At 48.1% G+C, this 19385-nt stretch overlaps 1 protein-coding gene across 2 annotated transcripts in view; it reads left to right on the plus strand.

The window, feature by feature from the left end:
• Window positions 1-19385, plus strand: part of SPATA13 (spermatogenesis associated 13) — a 156095-nt gene that overhangs the window by 57889 nt on the left and 78821 nt on the right. For both annotated transcript variants that reach the window (XM_010371934.2, XM_010371924.2), the window contains exon 2: window positions 8493-10247. In XM_010371934.2, the coding sequence (XP_010370236.2) occupies window positions 8604-10247 (1644 nt within the window). In that variant the 5' untranslated portion in view covers window positions 8493-8603. The remainder of the gene's footprint in view (window positions 1-8492; window positions 10248-19385) is intronic.

Below are 19385 nucleotides of genomic sequence, written 5' to 3' on the forward strand. Positions count from 1 at the left end.
AGCATCTGACGTATTTGAAACATTATTAAGCTGTGTCAAAGGAGCCATGTCCGTGGGATATTACACCAGAGTGTTCCTGAATTCGTGTGTTGGTTATGTTCGAGCACAGTGTCCCCTGAGGACGCACTGGCAGTGATAACCTCCACCTCTAACAAAGTCTCACAGATAGCCTCTGAGAGATGGGGTGTGTGCTCCAGGAATAGTCACTGGTCACCTCTAGCTTCGTTCATTGGTGGCATCATATCACATGACTGTTGTGCATGTCCTAAGTGAGGAGATGTGTGCCAATAGGCAGGGAGGGCTTGCAAAGAAACAAGATCCAAATGTCAGTTCAATTAGAAGACAGTTTAAATTAGAAGCAGAAGGCATTTCAGCAACTGCTTTAATGTGTAAAACTAATTTGAGAGGATGAGATACTTGATTGCACAGCACAGAGAAAGGCCTCTTCTGGGCCTCTGTCCTCAGCGGTGGCAGAATGGTTTGTGGGGACATCCCCTATATGAAGACCTGATAGGCTCCTGGGTGGAAACTGAGTTGAAAATTAATCTCATTTCCTCAGAATGCAAAGCTATAAATTGGGGCTCTGCCTGGAAACACATTTTATGCAAAAAAAAAAAAAAAAAAAAAAAAAAAAGCATTAAAATAAATGCAGCAAAAATAAAATACAACACACGTATATGCTGTTACACACAGTTATTAAATATGTCTAATTAAGCCGTGGATATAAAAGCTACATCATTCCCTTTAGGGGTATTCTGTGCTGACTGCACTGTTGGGTGTCTCAGCCTGTGAACCGAGTGACACACAGCTCCAGATTCGGGCCAGTCTGCCTCTGCCAAGCAGAGACATTGCTTTTGCCTCCAGTGACCTTCACAGTGCCTTCAGGATTAGGGCCATCCATCTGGAAAACTTTCATTGCTCTGAATGGTAAATGTGGGGGAGGTGCCGTCTCGGGGTGACATCAGTTTTGGCATGGGTTGCAGGCATGAGGTAGTTCCTAACCGGGAACTTGGTGGTTACTGCTGCAATCTTGTTTACCACCAGAAAGGTGGTGGACGGGCCATGGCTATAGGAAGTCAAGACGCAGGGCCGTCTTCAGGGCTGAGGGCTGTGACTGGCAACAGCTCCCCTGGAGCCTCCCAAGGTTGCTGTGAGATTGGAGGAAGAGGAGCTCAGAGGCTGTCACTGTGCAGAGGTTGGGGACACAGGGAGGGGCATTGTGGAGGATGCCAGCATCTTTCGCACAAGCTCACACCTACCTGCCCTTTCCTCTCTCACTACACCAGCCCAACCTGCAACTTCAGACACAGAAGAAGATTTTCCTTTGTGGTCTAAGACCTGCCTTTGCAAATCCTCGTTTTCTACACCCCATCTCCCCAGAGGACTGACAAAGCAAACATACATCCCTACTGGGGAAACACCATTCTCACCCACAGGAATGTGGTTTAGCCCAGTAACCCCCATAAGGCAAGCCAAGACAATCGCACGCTTTCTGAAATTGACACCTTTCTCAAAGATACGCTTATTCCAGTTACATTTCTCCATATGCTTTCAACTGAACATTGAACTTCAGTGATTGAATACTGAAGTGACACCAGAGCTACCGCTTTTCTTTTGAAGCATCTTACCTACTCCTTACACCGAAGAAGATCCTTGAGGGTACCTGCTCCAAGGTAAGGGGGCTTATTTCTTTACTAAGTGTGTATATTGGGGCTGGGAAGAGGAAGGACAGTGTCTGGCATTAGGCCTGGGGAATAACTTCATCTCTGAAATTAGAAACCTTGGATCTTTCTCTTTACAATGTTGTAAATTATGGCTGGGCATAGTGGCTCATGCCTGTAATCCCAACACTTTGGGAGGCAAGGCGGGGAGGACCATTTGAGGTCAAGAATTTGAGACCAACCTGGCCAACAAACCCTCTCTACTAAAGATACAAATGTTTAGTGGGGTGTAGGGCACATGCCTGCAATCTCAGCTACTTGGGAGGCTGAGGTGGGAGGATCACTTCAGCCTGGGGGCGAGGTTGCAGTGTGCTTGAAGTTGCGCCACTTGTACTCCAGCCTGGATGACAGAGCAAGACTCTGTCTCAAAACAAACAAACAAAAAAGAAAGAAAAGGAAATGATAAATTTCAGTGGTTTCAACTGGCCATGGTATGTACCTGTTATCCAGCTACTTGGAGGATGAGGTGAGAGGATCAACTGAGTCTAAGATTTGAGCCACCCTGGGAACATAGCAAGATTGAATCTCTTAAAATTTATTTCCAGTGATTTCAGAAAAACTATTCTGAAACTAATCGGTAGCACATTCATGGTTTTCAGCACTCTTCTCTTTTTATTACTGTTCTTCTTCCTAATAGCATCAATGGCCACGGTTGCTGCTAGACCATATACAAAACACAGGTCGGCTTCCACAACAAAGAACCATCTGGCGCAGATGTTGGGGTATCAGACCTGAGATGTGCAAAGCCAGCAGCCCCTTCAGTCATTCAACAGACACATGCTGAGAACCCAGTGAAATAAGAACATGGCTTCTGCGTTTAGAGAACTTTTCATGCTCCTCGGAGAGGTTAGTGTAGAAGCCAGACGACGAAAAGCAGAATGACAGGGCAGTGTGGAAATGCTAGAAAATGTGTCTCCAGGTATTTCAAACAAAGAATCTAATACAGGGGTTATTTTTATACAGCTGAAAAACAAGACAAGAACAGTGCAATAGCAGGAAGTTGCTACCCGGCCCCTGGGCTGGAGTGGTAAACAAGAGGGCGTGTTGCTTTGAGCTGGGAGCTGGTGCCGCCCGCCCACAGGACCTCGGACCTGGAAGGAGGAGCCTCCCAGCAGGGCTTGGAGCCACAGAGACACAACAGCTGCTGTACATGCCCACGAACTACTGTGGCAACTCCTTTCCCCAGCCTTGAGTCACCTCCCACCACCGCTGCCCACTGCCAAACCTGGACAGAAGCCATTTGTCAGGGAACCTGGGAATTGTGTTCCCAAAAACACAGAGACAACAATGGCTGGAGAAACAGCCTGAGAGCAGACAAGGAGACTCGCAAAGTCACAGTGGTGTGAGGATCATGACAAATAGCTCAGCCCTGCTGGAGGGAAGGGCGTCCCGTTTTAGGCACAGGACATTCAACATCTCTCAAAGTCCATGGGCAGCCAGTGACCCTGGGTTCAGTGACACAGCCCATCTGCAGTGTGGAAAGGGTTCTGGCAGCAGAGTGAAGGATGGGTGGGCAGTGAGCCAGACCACGGTCAGCCAGGTGGAAGTAATGCAGCCTAGGGAATGAGGCACCAGCCACCACGCTGACAAAGGGCTGGTGGGCATGCAGTAGAGTCGCTTAGACCTGGTGCAATCTGCAGGGAAGGAAGAGGGTCTAGCCTGACCCCCGGGTTCTGGCCTGGAGGTAGCAGTGCTGAGGTGGACCCTCCGATTTCCACCCTGCTGTGCTTTCACTACAGCAATGGTCATAAGCTCCTCAGCCTCACTGTGCCGTAGCATCCTCACTGTCGTGAATAGGGGTCAGATGTTCCCCAGGGCCACATTCTGTGCAGCTGTGATTTAAGGGTCTGCAATCACTCCTTCAGCATTTTCGATTTCAATGTGTGTTCTTTCAGTGTCAGTTTGTTATGTAAATCAAGCTTCTCTAACCAGTGGGCCGCAGGCTGCATGTGGCCCGGGGAAGCTTTGAATGTGGCCCCAACACAAATTCGTAACTTTGTTAAAACATTGTGAGATTTTTTTGCGATTTTTTTTTTTTTTTTTTTTTTTTTTTTTTTTTTGGCTCATCAGCAGTTGTGTTAGTGTGTTTATGTGTGGCCAAGACATTCTTCTTCCAGTGTGGCCCAGGAAAGCCAGAATATTGGACACTCCTGATATACATGATGAGTATATTATAAAAACCTTCTGGCTTGTTTGTACATTTAATCTGTTCTATATTCTGAATTTCAAATTTAAGTTTTTATTTTAAAATTACCGGTCAGAGGTTTGTTTGTTTTTTGTTGTTTTGGTGAGAATGCTCATTATCACTAAAAAAAAAAAAAAGTTCCATTCTAAAGTTCATACACCCTAGAATCCAGCTTGTAGACAGTGGATTTCCACATATTCCCATCTGAAATTCTTAGTTCTGTTTCTTTCATATCTCCTGGCAGAGTTCCCCACAATTTTATAAGACTAGCTACAAAACCACTAATTGAATTGCAACCCTTGTTAGTTAATAGAGGTCAAGTATTAGTTCTAAATAATGCAACTTGCTATGTTACTCAGGAATTCCAGGAAAAGGCTTTTTTTTCCATGATATTCAGTTTCACTCTTAGCAGCACACAACAATCACGTTGTTCAGCTCATGAACAAAATACTAAGTCCCTGGTCCTTTAAAAAGCATATTGTCCCAATTAGAAACCCCAATTTTTTGCATGTGTTTTATGAAATCTAAATCCTAGAAATTTAAGTTCTGAGTGTTAGAAAATTTCAACTTCTTCACTTTGTAAAAACATAGTGGCTTGTAACGACTTCCTTACTTTGGTATGGATTAGACAAGGCAGGATAACTGATGTGATTTCACATCAAAGTTAAATCTAAGTGTGCAGAGCACACCATCTTACCCTCAGAGAGTGCACAGTCTTGGTTGAAGGCAGCTCTATAAAGCTATCATTATAATCCATTTGGTAAAAACAATTTGATGAGATGCCTGAAGGCTTGTGGAAGCACTTTCATTCATTCCAGGGGGCTCAGGAAGGAATTCCTGGGTAAGGAGACACCTGCAGTTCATCTCAAAGAATGATGAGGTATATTAGACTAGGGGTGTGTAGGCTTTTCTAAACCCACTTTCACCTTGATTTTACTAATTTATCACACTGAGCTATCCTTCCAGAGATACTGTTCTACTTACTGTAGAGTGAGCAGTCATCCCCATTGCTAGGAACTTTGTTGGCTTCAACCTGAAAGTCCCATATCTGAGATACCCTTCATTCCTGGGTCAGTCAGACACCTGGGTCCCCGAAATTTATTGCCTCCCAGTTGTACTGTGTGGTGTTGACTGTTGCTTTGCTCTTCCCAGTTTCTTATCTAGAATGGAGGTTACCTTATCACAGCCTCAAATTCCTCATGGGACCCGCACAGACGCTTGCACCCACTAGATGCTCGTGAAGTGGGTATATGCATCAATCTTGGTACCTCTTATTCTGTAGACAGCACTGAAGTACAGACCACTGAAATGACTGACTCCAGAGCCCATATGACAGCACCAAGTTTAGGCCAAGTCCCATGTCTTGGGCCCTTGTTTCCTCCTTGGTTATAAAAGGTCTCATAGCGCCCTCTGGTGGTGCCAGGAAGGTGTCTAATCCCCTGAATTACAGGCAGGAATCAAGCCTTCTCTTCCGTAGTCAATGCGAGTGATAATAAGACCATTATTACTACTTAAACGTCAGTGCCTGTGAACTGGACTTGACCTTTTGATTAAACAATCTCATTCGTATCATGATTCTGAGATACTGAAACAGCGGAATTCCCTATCCCTTCTAGAGCACATGAAGGCGCATAGGTGATACCAAATGTTGAACTTACTTTGCAACTGGTTACAGGCTTCATACCCAGTCTCATTGCAGAGATGATTCAAGCCTCTGCTTATGTGGCTCATTCACATGTAACCCACAGCTTCTCTGGCCCTCTAATTCCTCCGTGAGAACACCGAACTGCAGAGGGCATGTAGGAGCCCGTCGGTCTTCTGATGAATGGAATTGGCTGACGGTCCGAGTCGTCGTAGCCTCCCTTGTCCTGGATGGAATCAAACCCTTTGAACCCTTTACCTGTGGCTGTCCCTGGGAATCCCTTCTCACTGGAAATGATGTAGGGGCAAATAAAAACGGAACCCATCAAGAACCTGGGGCGTAGGAGCAGAAGAGAGACGTTTCTGTTTGCATGGGGCAGATTCTGCACTTCATAGGGGTGAGCTAAATCGGGATCTGCTCTCAAGATCTTTAAACAGTGTCCTCCTCTTGTTCCTCTCTTGCCTTTGGCCTCTGTGGCCTTGACTGATGTCTAAAGATTTTTGGGATTTATTTGCAGTCAGGGTCGTGAGGTCCAGGAATTGGAGTCAGATGTGTGGGGTGCAGATGGCCCACGGTGCCTCTTTCTCTGTTCCTTAGTTTACTGCAGTGGAGAAGAGTGTGGGCTTTGTGGGGACAGCTGCAGGACTCCCAGGCAAATGACCTAACCTGCTCTGGATCCATCTGGTTGTCTGCAAAATGCCAGTCATTCTGCGACCTCTTAGGTTTCTGTGGGTCCTCAGTGACATTATATTTTCCAAGACCTTCGTGGAGAGGCCTGACGTATAGTGAGTACTTAAAAGTTGATACTTTTATGGTTATTTTCATAATCTATCATTCATTCATCCAGTAATTATTTGTTGAGAATGGGGGACTGAGACATGCAAGCTCTCACCTGAAGACTGAGCAGATCTTGGCCTGATGGGAAAGGTTAAGGGGGGCAGCATCTTCATTTTTCAGGGGAAGCCATGGACCCAGTGTGAGGAGAAGGGCATAGACCCAGGTGTGGGGGGAAGGCCATGGACCCAGGTGTGGGGGAAGGCCATGGACCAGGTTTGGGGGGAAGGCCATGGACCCAGGTGTGAGGTGAAGGCCATGGACCCAGGTGTGGGGGGGAAGGCCATGGACCCAGGTGTGAGGGGAAGGCCAGGACCCAGGTGTTGGGGGGAAGTCCATGGAACCCAGGTGTGGGGGGGAAGGCCATGGACCCAGGTGTGGGGGGAAGGCCATGGACCCAGGTGTGGGGGGAAGTGCCATGGACCCAGGTGTGGGGGGAAGGCCATGGACGCAGGTGTGGGGGGAAGGGCATGGACCCAGGTGTGGGGGGAAGGGCATGGACCCAGGTGTGGGGGGAAGGACATGGACGCAGGTGTGGGGGGAAGGACATGGACCCAGGTGTGGGGGGAAGGACATGGACCCAGGTGTGGGGGGAGGCCATGGACCCAGGTGTGGGGGAGCCATGGGACCAGGTGTGGGGGGAAGGCATGGACCCAGGTGTGAGGGGAAGGCCATGGACCCAGGTGTGGGGGGAAGGCCATGGACCAGGTGTGGGGGGAAGGCCATGGACCCAGGTGTGGGGGAAGGCATGGACCCAGGTGTGGGGTGAAGGGCATGGACCCAGTGTGGGGGGAAGGGCATGGACCCAGGTGTGGGGGGAAGGGCATGGACCCAGGTGTGGGGGGAAGGACATGGACGTAGGTGTGGGGGGAAGGGCATGGACCCAGGTGTGGGGGGAAGGGCATGGACACGGTGTGGGGGGAAGGGCATGGACCCAGGTGTGGGGGGGAAGGGCATGAACACTGTGGGAAGGTATGGACACAGGTGTGTGGGAGTAAGATATGGATACAGGCATGGGGGAAGGTGTGGAAGTGGATGTGTGCAGTGGGCTTGGGTGCAGGAGTGTGTGGTTGTCAGGGCACGTGGGAAGAGGAAAAAGATGCTGATTTGTTTAATTTGAATTCCTCTGAATTTTTTTTTTTTTTTTTTTTTTTTTGAGACGGAGTCTCTCTCACTCTGTCGCCCAGGTTGGAGTGCAGTGGCGCAATCTCGGCTCACTGCAACCTGTCTCCCAGGTTCAAGTGATTCTCCTGCTTCAGCCTCCCGAGTAGCTGGTATTAGAGGGGCACATCATCACGCCCGGCTAATTTTTGTATTTTTAGTAGAAATGAGGTTTCACCATGTTGGCCAGGCTGGTCTCGAACGTCTGGCCTCAAGTGATTCATGTGCCTCGGACCCCCAAAGTGTTAGGATTACGGGCGTGAGCCACTGCACCCCACCCTGAATTTCTAATATACTTCAGCAGCATCCTCATTTCTCTCTACTCTATGACCGGTTGGGAAAAGACCCCTACCAATGTGTTTCCTTCTCAGAGGCTGCCCTGGCATGTCCTGGCCGAGTCCTTCCCGCCTCTGTCCCGGTGGCCCCATGCGGCTCTCAGTTAGTGTTTGAGCATCTCAGCCCCCCTGGACAGCTGCCAGCATGTGGCGCTCACACTTGTTCCTGCGTGTGTCAGCACTTGGTTTGAGTATTTGGTGTGTTGGATTCAACACAGGCTGGCATTTTAACATTACACCTTTTGAAATTGTTGTGAGGTTTTCTTTTGGTATTTCCTAATTTTTTTTTTCCATTTCACATAAGAAGAAAAGATAGTGTTGAATGATACTTAGATATTTTCATTCCAGCAGTTTTTTTCCTGGTCTCACCTACACAGATTCCAGTGAGTTCACGTCCACGGCACAGTCCATAATTACCCTTCTCTGTCCAGGGATATACATTTGCATCTTTCCTTCAACGTATGAAGTGAATGGAGGGGAAATGTACAATTGTAACTGAGTTTGAAGTAGCTTTCATCTGACCAGCCCTGTGCTGGAACATGCCTCTTCTTCTCTGAGCAGAGGGGCTGCTGCATGGGAAATGGCTAAACCGCCTGCTTTGTCTTCCGCTGCAGGCCGTGGTCACCCAGGAGCCCGATGTGCAAGGCAGGTGTGAGTGCCAGGACAGCATTCCTGGAGATGAAGGCCTGGAGCTGCGGTCTGCGGACTCGGCAGTGCCCGTGGCCATGACCCAGGCTGCTGTGCGGCCCTGGTCACCCTGCCTGGAGAACATGACCACTGCCCCGAACGGCCTCGGGCCAGGCCCCGCAGCCCCCTGTCCAGGCTCCGACCTGAAAGACCCCAAGATGGTGACCTCCCTTGCGTGTGGAAATGGAGTCTGTGGCTGCAGCCCTGGTGGCGACACAGACACCCAAGAAGCCAAACTCAGCCCAGCCAAGCTTGTGCGCCTCTTTTCCACCAGTCGGAAGAGGATGAGTGCCCACCCCGAGCGGCCCCGCTCCATGGTCCTGGTGGGCAGCTCCTCCACATGGAACACCCTCGCCTCCTTCCGGAAAATGGGATCCTTTAAGAAACTGAAGTCCTCAGTCCTGAAAGGAATTCAGAGCCGAGAGGGGTCAAATGCCTGTTCCAAGGGAGAAGCTTTGGAGCACGGCCTGGGAAAGCCCATCCCGCATGGCGCTGTCCCAGCAGCCCAGGCAAGCAGGGGCTCCCCTTCAGCCCCGAGACCAGCGTGTGGTACCCTCAGGCCAGCAGAGGGGGGCACACTGGATGGCTCCGACCTCGAGGACATGGACGATACCTTCCAGCGGAGCACACACCGCTCCCGCAGCCTCCGCAGAGCCTACGGCCTGGGCCGCATCTGCCTGCTGGATGCGCCCCAGAACCACGCAACACCCACGATAGCCACTGGCCAGGTGCCCACCATGTGTGAGATTCTTGTGAGGGATCCTGAAAACAACAGCCTGGGCTACAGGAGGAGCAAGAGCACTGACAACCTTGCCTTTCTGAAGAAGAGCTCCTTTAAGCGGAAGTCCACCTCCAATCTTGCAGACCTCAGGACGGCGCATGACACCCAGGTGCCACAGAGGACCCTGAGCAGTTCCTCCACTGACTCCCAAAAGCCTGGGTCAGGGAGGACCAAACGCTGGAGGAGCCCGATAAGGGCCAAGGACTTTGACAGAGTCTTCAAACTTGTGAGCAATGTGACTGAGGCCGCCTGGAGGAGGGAGAGTCCCAGGAGTGGGGCCCCGTCCCCTGGTGAGGCCAGCCTGAGACTCCAGGCACACAGCCGGCTGCATGACGACTACTCCCGCCGCGTCTCCAGGAGCACGGAGCAGGACAGCAGGCGGGGCGGGGCGGTCATGCATGTTTCCACTGCAGCCTGCACCGTGGCCGCTGGTTTCAGCTCGGCCACCTCTAAGGGGCCCCACGTAGACGCTGACACCGCCATATTTCCTCTTGAAGCCAAAAGTTCCTGGGCGGTGGAAAGCGACAGTCCTTGCGCTGGCAGCTCCTCGCCAAGCCTGATTGTCCAGGATGTGTTGAGCAAAGACTGCTGTGACCCAAACGCTGGCAGCCAGTCCACATTTGACCCTGAGCAGCCTCCCACTCCTCTAAGGCCCGCCACACCCAAGCCCCAGAGCCTTCAGAGCCCCGGGGCAGGAAGTGCCAAGTGTCACAGCAATCACGGTGCCCCATCCGTGAGTTCGGAGGAAAGTGATGGAAGGGCGGAAGGGTCTGCTCAGAGAGAGCCAGGGCCTGTGTCCTTGCAGGGTCCTGTGGAAGCCACACATGGTGTTGAGGGCAGCAAGGACCTTTTGGTGACCACTGGTGGGGCAGCCAGCCCAAAAGAAGAGGAGGAGGAGGAGGTAAGGGCAGTGGTAAGGTCCCTCATATGGGCGACCCTGCTGCGGGAAGGCAGCTTGCACAGAGGCATTCTGGCCTCACCTGGAGGTTCCCATGCTGCACAGGTGTTGCCCTGGGTCCCTAACCTGTCATGGTCAGTGGCCTTCTGCTGACCTTGTTGCCCTTACAATATTAGTGGGAATGGGAGTTGTCAAGTTGCTGTTTACCAAGTTCAGAAGTAATCTCTGTCTCCTTCGAAATGAATTTGACGATGTATGAGATTCATTGAGATGACATTTGCCACACCTTTCCTTCAAAAGATGTTTATTGAACATGTACCAGGTACTAGATTCTGGGGGAAAAAATAAGTTGTGAACAAACTGTGTTCTGTTCCATGCAGTTCTGACTCATATATTTCTTCTTTATAAGCTGTTTCTGTAAACCTTTCCCACAAAGTGCATATAAGTGAAATTCTTTCTGTTAAGAGACTGTTACCTGTCCTAATATCACAGCACCTTTGGGTGTCACTTGACCAGCTGGAAACCTCTGTGACTGGCAGTGCCTCTGCTTGAGTTTTGCTCATGCCCATTAGCCTCATCCCACCCATTCTGCCCAGCAGGCTGCATTAGGCTTGCACTGCCAGCCCAGATCCCATGCCTGCCAAGGGCATACCAGGGATGGAGCAGCAAGGGGTGTGTGAGTGAATGAGCATGGAGTCCAGCCTGTGCACACAGCCAGGCATGTCAGCTGTTGCAGCAGGACAGGCAGCTCCAGGTGCCGGCTCCATGCAAGGCTGTGGCTGGAACAGACGTACTGCAGCTGGCTTCTGCTGCAGGCACCAGCTTGTGGACAAGGGGAATGTGGTGACAAGTGAAATCTCAGAGATACCAGGAACTGCAGAGCCCCAAAGAGGGTGTTACAGCATGTCATAGCCTGGTTCTGATCTGGGCTCCCAGAAGGGCCACAACTCTTCTCCTCGTTACCTGCATTACAGCAAGCAGGGGACGTGTTTCTGGGGAACATGTTTCACCCCATTGTGTTACAGCTCCTTAAATCCCACTGCCCCACTCCAGCATGCAGCTCTTGGGCGGGTCTAGCCCTGCCCTTCCTTTTGCATGTGGCAGCTGCCTGGTGCTGGTGGAAAGCGGGAGAGTTATAGTGTTACAGCTTTGGTTGAGGGAATCCCAAGGTTTGGGTCCCCAGAAGAGTTACCACTCTTCACGCCTGCAGTCCAGGGGCATGTGACTGCCTGGAGCTTGGTGAGCTGGCCATAAATGTGTTACAGCCCCTTTAACTCCCACCTGCAGCTCGGCGAGCCATCCAGGAAAGTGTTACAGCTCCTCTGGCTCCCACTGTTGGGCAGGTCCCACATCCAGGAAAAATGAAGTTATGCAGACAAATGGAGGGTGAGCGAGGCTGAAAAGAGCTTTGTTTGGTGATCGAACAGCTCTCAGAGGATAGGAAACCTGGAGTGGGTTGCTCCTCTCTGCAGGCAGGTAGTCCTAGTGAGTGGCTGAGTCTGGGGATTTTATGGGCTCAGAATGGAGGAAGTGCATGCTGACGGGTCCATGGGCAGGCCTGGAAAAAGCAGTACTTGATTGGTTGAAAGGCATCGAGGAAGTTCTCACTCCAGGTCGCTGACTTCACCCAGAACTGGCATCTGTGCCCTGAGGTTTCAGGCTGTCCCTGGCTTGAAGATGGGGTTTCACTGGGGACCTGCCTCTTCCCACCTAGGTACCTGTCCACCGCCCACCACCATCACTAAGTCTGTTTAATTTCCTAGGAATGAATTGGGAACATGCAGTTTGGTACCTGTCAGCCTTTGAATGATGCTTGTTTAAAAGAGGTTTTTATGATGGGTTATTGTACTTATTTTAGAGTAGATCATAAGCACCTCATGAATTGACTCAGCTAATAGCTGTCAAGGTTACAGCAGCAGGTTTTTTTCATATTCTATCAAACATCCGGACAGCTTTATAATTTTCACTTTATAAAGCACTCAGTAATATTACCTTACGTAGCTGGAAGATGGCGAAATGCATTCATGTGTATATGTTGCAGATTATTCTTCACATACATTTCTAGATTGATCTGCAGGTATAGATTGGTGCTTGCCATAGAGAATAATCCCCTAGCAAATGCCCCTTCCAACCCATCCCTGGGGAGGACCTCAGTTTTGTCTTAGTGCCTACAGATAAATGATTGCATAGCCAAATTTGCAAACTCAGAAGCCAGGACAGCCTCTGCACTGTCCATCTTGACCATTGCTATACAGACAGACCTGGTTAGTAGAACCTTTGTAGAAAGACCTAGAAAGTAGGACTTTTGCAGAGTGCTTTCAGATCGAGATTAGTCTCCAGTTTCCTTGGGCAGCCTGAGAAGTGAGACTGCACATTGTCTGTTACCCGAGATTTCCTGTGGAGAGCTCAGTTTGAGAGGTCTTGAATATTGAGAACTGTCTGTTCATTCGCATATTTGAGCCTGTGGAGCAGTTGTAAGGACATAGGAATAGTGGCCAGACTTGGGAAGGAGTTCCAGTTCTGCTGGCTCCAGTTGGTACAACTGACCAAACCTCACTCATTCCTGGGTGAGATGAAGGGTAACATTCCTTCCACTAAACACCCTGCCTGCCCCACTCGTAGTTTGGAACCTCCCCTCCCTAAAAAAGGATTTGTATATGTATGGAGAGTTTTTTATGTTAAAGATTCTATTTTATATTCTGCTTAACAAAATTATTTTTTAAAAAATCATTGAACTATGTTATTCCTGAGAACCTGTTAAGTGAATATGTATGAAGTAGTGTGTAGTTACTTGCCAGGGTGATTTTGACCATTTTATGGTTTTATGCGTATATTTGCTATTCTTAGTTATATCAAATTTAATTTCTACCCACAAAAGATCACCAAAGATAGAAAGCAGAACAATTATATTGAAATTCAGTTTATTAAAGGTGCACACATGTTGATAATCCTACAAATTTGCCTCCAGATATTCATCACATTTTTCAGTTGCATTCATTTCTTCAAAAAAAAATTTTTTTTTTTATTCAGAGTCTCATTCAGTTACCCAGGCTGGAGTGCAGTGGTGTGATCTCGGCTCACTGCAACCTTCACCTCCTGAGTTTAATCAGTTCTCACGTCTCAGCCTCCCAAGTAGCTAAGATTGCAAACGTGTACTAACATGCCTGGTTAATTTTTGTGCTTTTAGTAGAGACAGCGTTTTGCCATGTTGGTCAGGCCGGTCTCAAACTCCTGGCCTCAAGCAATTCACCTACCTCAGTCTTCAAAAGTGCTGGGATTATAGATGTGAGCCACCACGCCCGGCCTCAAAATTCTTACATAGCACATAAAGCTTCCTCTTGTACTTTTATTTATTTTCTCAAGACGGAGTTTCACTCACTCTGTCGCCAGACTGGAGTGCAGTGGTGCATCCCAGCTCACTGCAATCTCCATCTGCCGGGTTCAAGCGATTCTCCTGCCTCAGCCTCCCCAGTAGCTAGGATTACAGGCACTCACCACCATGCCCAACTAATTTTGTTGTGTTTTTTGTAGAGATAAGGTTTCACCCCTCTCGTACTCTTTTTTTTTTTTTTTTTTTTTTTTTTTTGAGACATAGTCTCACTCTGTCGTTCAGACTGGAGTGCAGTGGCGTGATCTCGGCTTACTGCAAGCTCCGCCTCCCAGGTTCATGCCATTCTCCTGCCTCAGCCTCCCGAGTGGCTGGGACTACAGGCGCCCGCCACCTCGCCCGGCTGATTTTTTTCTATTTTTTTTAGTAGAGACGGGGTTTCACCGTGTTAGCCAGGATGGTCTCGATCTCCTGACCTCGTGTTTTGCCCTCCTTGGCCTCCCAAAGTGCTGGGATTACAGGCGTGAGCCACCGCGCCCGGCCTGTGCTCTTAACATGTATGTCAAAAAGAGAAGATACAGTTACGGCTTTACCCATAACTTACACGTTGCATCTTACACACTGGAAATGTGCGGTGTTACTTGTAGGGCAGTGCTTGTGAAGGAGAACCTGAAACCTTTTTTTTATTTTGGCTTTGAGAAACAAAATGCAAACTAAGGGAAACAAACGGAAAAAGTGTGAAACACAAGGTTTCCAACCTTCATGAGTTAAAAGCAGTTTCTGTCTATTTTATAGCATTACAAAACCAAATTTCAGTCTTTACTATATTTCAATATACAGTATATTTGTTTATTCAGCTCATTAACAGTGTAGGGTTCTACTTATAGGATGAAAGCAAATTTAAACTGTTGAATAGGAAAACGTTGTAAACATATATTATGGTGTTATTTAAAATATTATAATGTACTTTTCAATAGGGAGAATAATTTCTATTTAGAACCACTTATTTATATCATACTACCCTAAAAATAACAAAATAATCGTTGAAACATTGTAAGCAGTTTCACAAGATGGTGTGTGTATTGCTGTGAAAAAGAGCTGGGAAAATGTCCTGCCGCTTTCATTTACAAAGCATGCTATGCTCCTGCCACCTAGTGGTCAGCTTTAAGAGCAGTGGTTTGTTGAACAAGTCCTTAAGCTTGGGACCTGTTGTAAGTTACAGGTTGCATTTACTTGTTGACAACGCTGCCCTTTGCCTTTCGAAGGTGTTGCATAGGAGTTTGGAGCGTTCATGCTGCTTCTCCTACCACCTCACAAGGAGAAACCGCTTCCTTAGTGAATGGAAACTCAGGCAGCAGAGTCAGTGTTTCATGTAGTGCTAAATATGCCATGGAAAAAACTCTTAAATGACAACCAGTTGGACCCCTCTCCAGGGAGCTTTGGTAAGCTACAGTCTCTTGGCACATGTTTCTAGTTGAGTTGGGACCCTGGCTCTCTTATTAAAAGATCCCCGGCAACCGGGGCCAACTGTGGAACTTCTCCTGGCACAGGTCTTCTCAAGGGTAGGAAACTTCATCTGCCCCTGGGGATGGTAAGAGCCAATGAAATTATGGATGTTAAACACTTAGCCCACCGTTTGACACTGACTGCTACTGTGTAGTTATCACTGTTTAGATGGTTTTTCCATCCTAGATTGGCATGGCTTTTTAAGACAGGGAGGTTAAGGTGGGTTCTTTCCAGAACTCTTTTTTCAATGTAACACTGTTACAATCTTACAGGGGATGGAGAAATTCTTCAGTTAGTTTGACATCATGCTACTTAAAAAAAAAGCATAAGCATTAATTTCCTGCACAATCCAATATGTATATTTTAATGCAACCATGTACCCAACCAAATTTGTTGAACACATGTCAGATATAAGAGACCAGTCAGGTATGACTCTATAGGGCATGTGGTGATGCCAAGGAGGTTGTACCTGTGCCCAGATACACCTAAAACATAGGAGAACTTGCTGGATTAAATTCCATAAAAGTGGTAAAAGCAAAATGCTATGGGTTTCAGAGGACTTGCAGTTCTCACCCATGTACCAAATCAAGGAAGGCTTCATAAGGGTGACTAAATCTGATCTGAAGGAGGAGGATTTCTACAGATGATTATAGAGAGGACAGGGGCATTTCAGTAAGGTGTACAGTAGGTTGCACATGTGTGCAGAGATATTCTGTGATTGGAGAGAATAGGAAGTAATGTAATTTGGTTTAATATAGAGGAATAATCCAAGTTAAGATGGAATCATTAAGCAGAAGTCAAGCAGTGCATAAGGAATTGTCATGTACCTCACCACTCAACACCTGCTGTGTGAACAGAAGAGGTTGAAACAAAAACTCTGTCTGTGCTCTAATGGGTTCGGAGTCCAGCTGGTGACAGGAATGTGTGCAGGTCATTATGATGTAGTGGGAAGGGCTCCTCATGCGAATGCACTAAGTGCCACAGGAGCCCCGAAGGTGGCAGAATTAAGAACCTGGGCTGGAAAGTGGCAGAACTGGGGACAGTGGAGTGGGGTCTTTAGTGCCTCGGGCAGCGGTTGCAGAAGGGCACTGGACTTCCAGGCTGGCGGGAGGAGTGAGGAACGGGAGGCGGATGCCGCCCCTGAGCTCAGCTCTGCTGCTTACTAGTCCTCCACCTTTTCTAAATCTCATTTTCCTCGCCTGTAAACTGTGGGTGGTAAGCATCCTGACCACATAGGATTGTTGTGAAGATTAGCTGAGGTGATGCGTGGACTTAGCACGGGGCTTTGCATATGAGTTTCTAGCAAAGTGATGCATCTCTTTGGTCAGAGAGCTGCAGATGGGTTGCAGAACTTCTGTACAGGGTGGCTGGGTGGAGAGGAGGGAGGTAAAGTTAAGCAGGTAGGTCCGGACATCCTTAAGAAGAGCCTCGCTTACAGCTGTGAATTTGAACTTTACCCTATAAGTGGTGGAAAGCCAGTGACATTGTCAGAGCAGGGACACAGAGGGACATTCCGTGGCTGAGGTCAATCAGACCAGCTCTGTAGAGAGGCCTAATTTGCATAACATCAGCTCACCGGTTGTAGGTATGCAGTTTGATGATTTTTGGGAAATGTAGACTGTGCAGCCACCACCACCGTCCAGCTAAAGAACACTTGGCTCCCCTCAGAAGGCTTCCCCCTGTCTTTTACAGTCAGTCCCTGCTCCCACCCAAGACCAGGCCACAGCTGATGGGCTTTGTGTCTACACCTTTTACTAAGTGAACAATTCAGTGATTTTTGTATGTTTATGGAGCGCTGCAGCCATCACCACAGGCTTAGGTTTTTTTTCCTTTTTTTCTTTTTTTTTTTTTTGATTCATTTCTTTATTATTATTATTATTATTATTATTATTATTATACTTTAAGTTCTAGGGTACATGTGCACAACGTGCAGGTTTGTTACATATGTATACATGTGCCATCTTGGTTTGCTGCACCCATCAACTCGTCATTACATTAGGTATATCTCCTAATGCTATCCTTCCCCCCTCCCCACAATAGGCCCCGGTGTGTGATGTTCCCCATCCTGTGTCCAAGTGTTCTCATTGTTCAATTCCCACCTATGAGTGAGAACATGTGGTGTTTGGTTTTCTGTTCTTGCGATAGTTTGCTGAGAATGATGGTTTCCAGCTGCATCCATGTCCCTACAAAGGACACGAACTCATCCTTTTTTATGGCTGCATAATATTCCATGGTGTATATGTGACACACTTTCTTAATCCAGTCTGACCACAGACTAATTTTAACACGTTTTCACCACCCCAGAAAGAAACCCTGTGCCATTTACACTTTCTTTTCCTAGCCCCTGCCTCAGATCTGTTTTTTGTGTCTATGATTTTACTTTTCTGGATGTTTCATAGAAATAGAATCCTGCAATATGTGGTCTTTTGTGACCGGCTTCTTTCACTGAGCAAAACCTTGATTTCAAGGTTTGTCCATGGAGCATGATTGGTGCTTCCTTCCTTGTTAAGGCTGCGTAATATTCCAGGGCGTGGTTCTCTAGACCACACTTTATTATCCGTTCATTTGTCAGTGGAGACGGGTTGTTTCTGCCTGTTCACTATTAGGAGTGATGCTGCTGTGAATACTTACATACAAGTCCTTGGGTGGAAATGTGCTTCCTTTCTCTTGGGTGGATACCCAGGGGTGGAATTGCTAGGTCCTGTGACAACTCTATGTTAAACCGTCTGAGCAGCTGCCAAGCTGCTTTCCAAAATGACTGTACCGTTTTAGATTCTCAGCAGCACCGTATAAGGGTTCCAGTTTCAGGCCGGGCATGGTGGCTCACGCCTGTAATCCCAGCACTTTAGGAGGCCGAGATGGGCGGATCATGAGGTCAGGAGATCGAGACCATCCTGGCGAACACAGTGAAACCCCGTCTGTACTAAAATATACAAAAAACTAGCCGGGCGTGGTGGCGGGCGCCTGTAGTCCCAGCTACTCGGGAGGCTGAGGCAGGAGAATGGCGTGAACCCGCGAGGCGGAGCTTGCAGTGAGCTGAGATCCGGCCACTGCACTCCAGCCTGGGCCACAGAGCGAGACTCCATCTCCAAAAAAAAAAAAAAAGGTTCCAGTTTCTCCTCATCCTTGCCAGTACTTGATATTGTCAGTATTCTGGGCTCTAGCTATTCCAGTGGGTGCAGAGTGGTATTTCATTTTGGCTTTAGTTAGCATTTCCCTAATGACTAATGATGTTAAACATCGTTTCATGGGGTTATCAGCGATTCATGTGATCTGATTTAGTGAAGTGCCCATTCAGATCTTTTGCTCATCATTTCATTGCATTCTTTGTCATCCTCTTATTGAGCAGTTAAAGCTTCTTTATATTTCCTGGCTACCTGTCCTTTATCAGATCATATGATTATTCAGGGTTCTCTAGAGGACGAGAACCAATAGGATACATATGAAAATCAGCTGGTGTGACTAAGGCCAAGTACCCAGATCTGCCATCTGCAGCCTGGAGAACCAGGAGGCCAGACGTGTAGTTCAGCGTGAGCCTGGAAACCCGAGGACAAGGTGGTGAGGTGGAGTGCTGGTGTGAGTCATGGAGTCCGAAGGCCCAAGAACCAGGAGCTTCGGTGTTTCTGGGCAGGAGAAGGTGGATGTCTGCCAGGAGAGGAGGGGATGCCTGGCCTTTTGGTCCTATTTGACCCCTCAGGGGATTGTAGATGTCTACCCACATCCTTAAGGGCAAATCTTCTTTACTTACTCTACTGATGACTGATTCCAACGCCAGTCTTTTCTGGAAACACCCTCACAAACGCACCCAGAAATAATGCTTTATCAGCTTTCTGGGGATTCTTGCACCCAATCAAGTTGACACATCAAATTAATACGAATTGCAAGTATTTTCTCACAATCTGGCTTGTCTTTTAAATTTTTTAATACTTTTCTTTTTTGAGACAGGGTCTCACTCTCTTGCCCAGGCTGGAGTACAATGGTGCAATCACAGCTTGCTGCAGCCTCAGCCTCCCAAGGTCAAGCAATCCTCCTGTCTCAGCACCACCCCAACCCAGTAACTGGGACTACAGACACACACCACCACGCCTGGTTAATTGTATTGTTTTGCCATGCTGCCCAGGCTGGTCTCGAACTCCTGAGCTCAAGCGGTCTGCCTGCCTTGGCCTCCCAAAGTGCTGGGATTACAGGCATGAGCCACCTCTCTCAGCCCAATTTTATAATATTTTTTAAAAAGTCAAAGTCTAGTTTTGATGAAAATTCAGTTACCAAATTTTTGTAGTTTTCTGTACACCTAAGAACTCTAAGAT

This window comes from Rhinopithecus roxellana, chromosome 18 (genome assembly GCF_007565055.1).
Source record: "Rhinopithecus roxellana isolate Shanxi Qingling chromosome 18, ASM756505v1, whole genome shotgun sequence".
NCBI classification, from domain to species: domain Eukaryota; kingdom Metazoa; phylum Chordata; class Mammalia; order Primates; family Cercopithecidae; genus Rhinopithecus; species Rhinopithecus roxellana.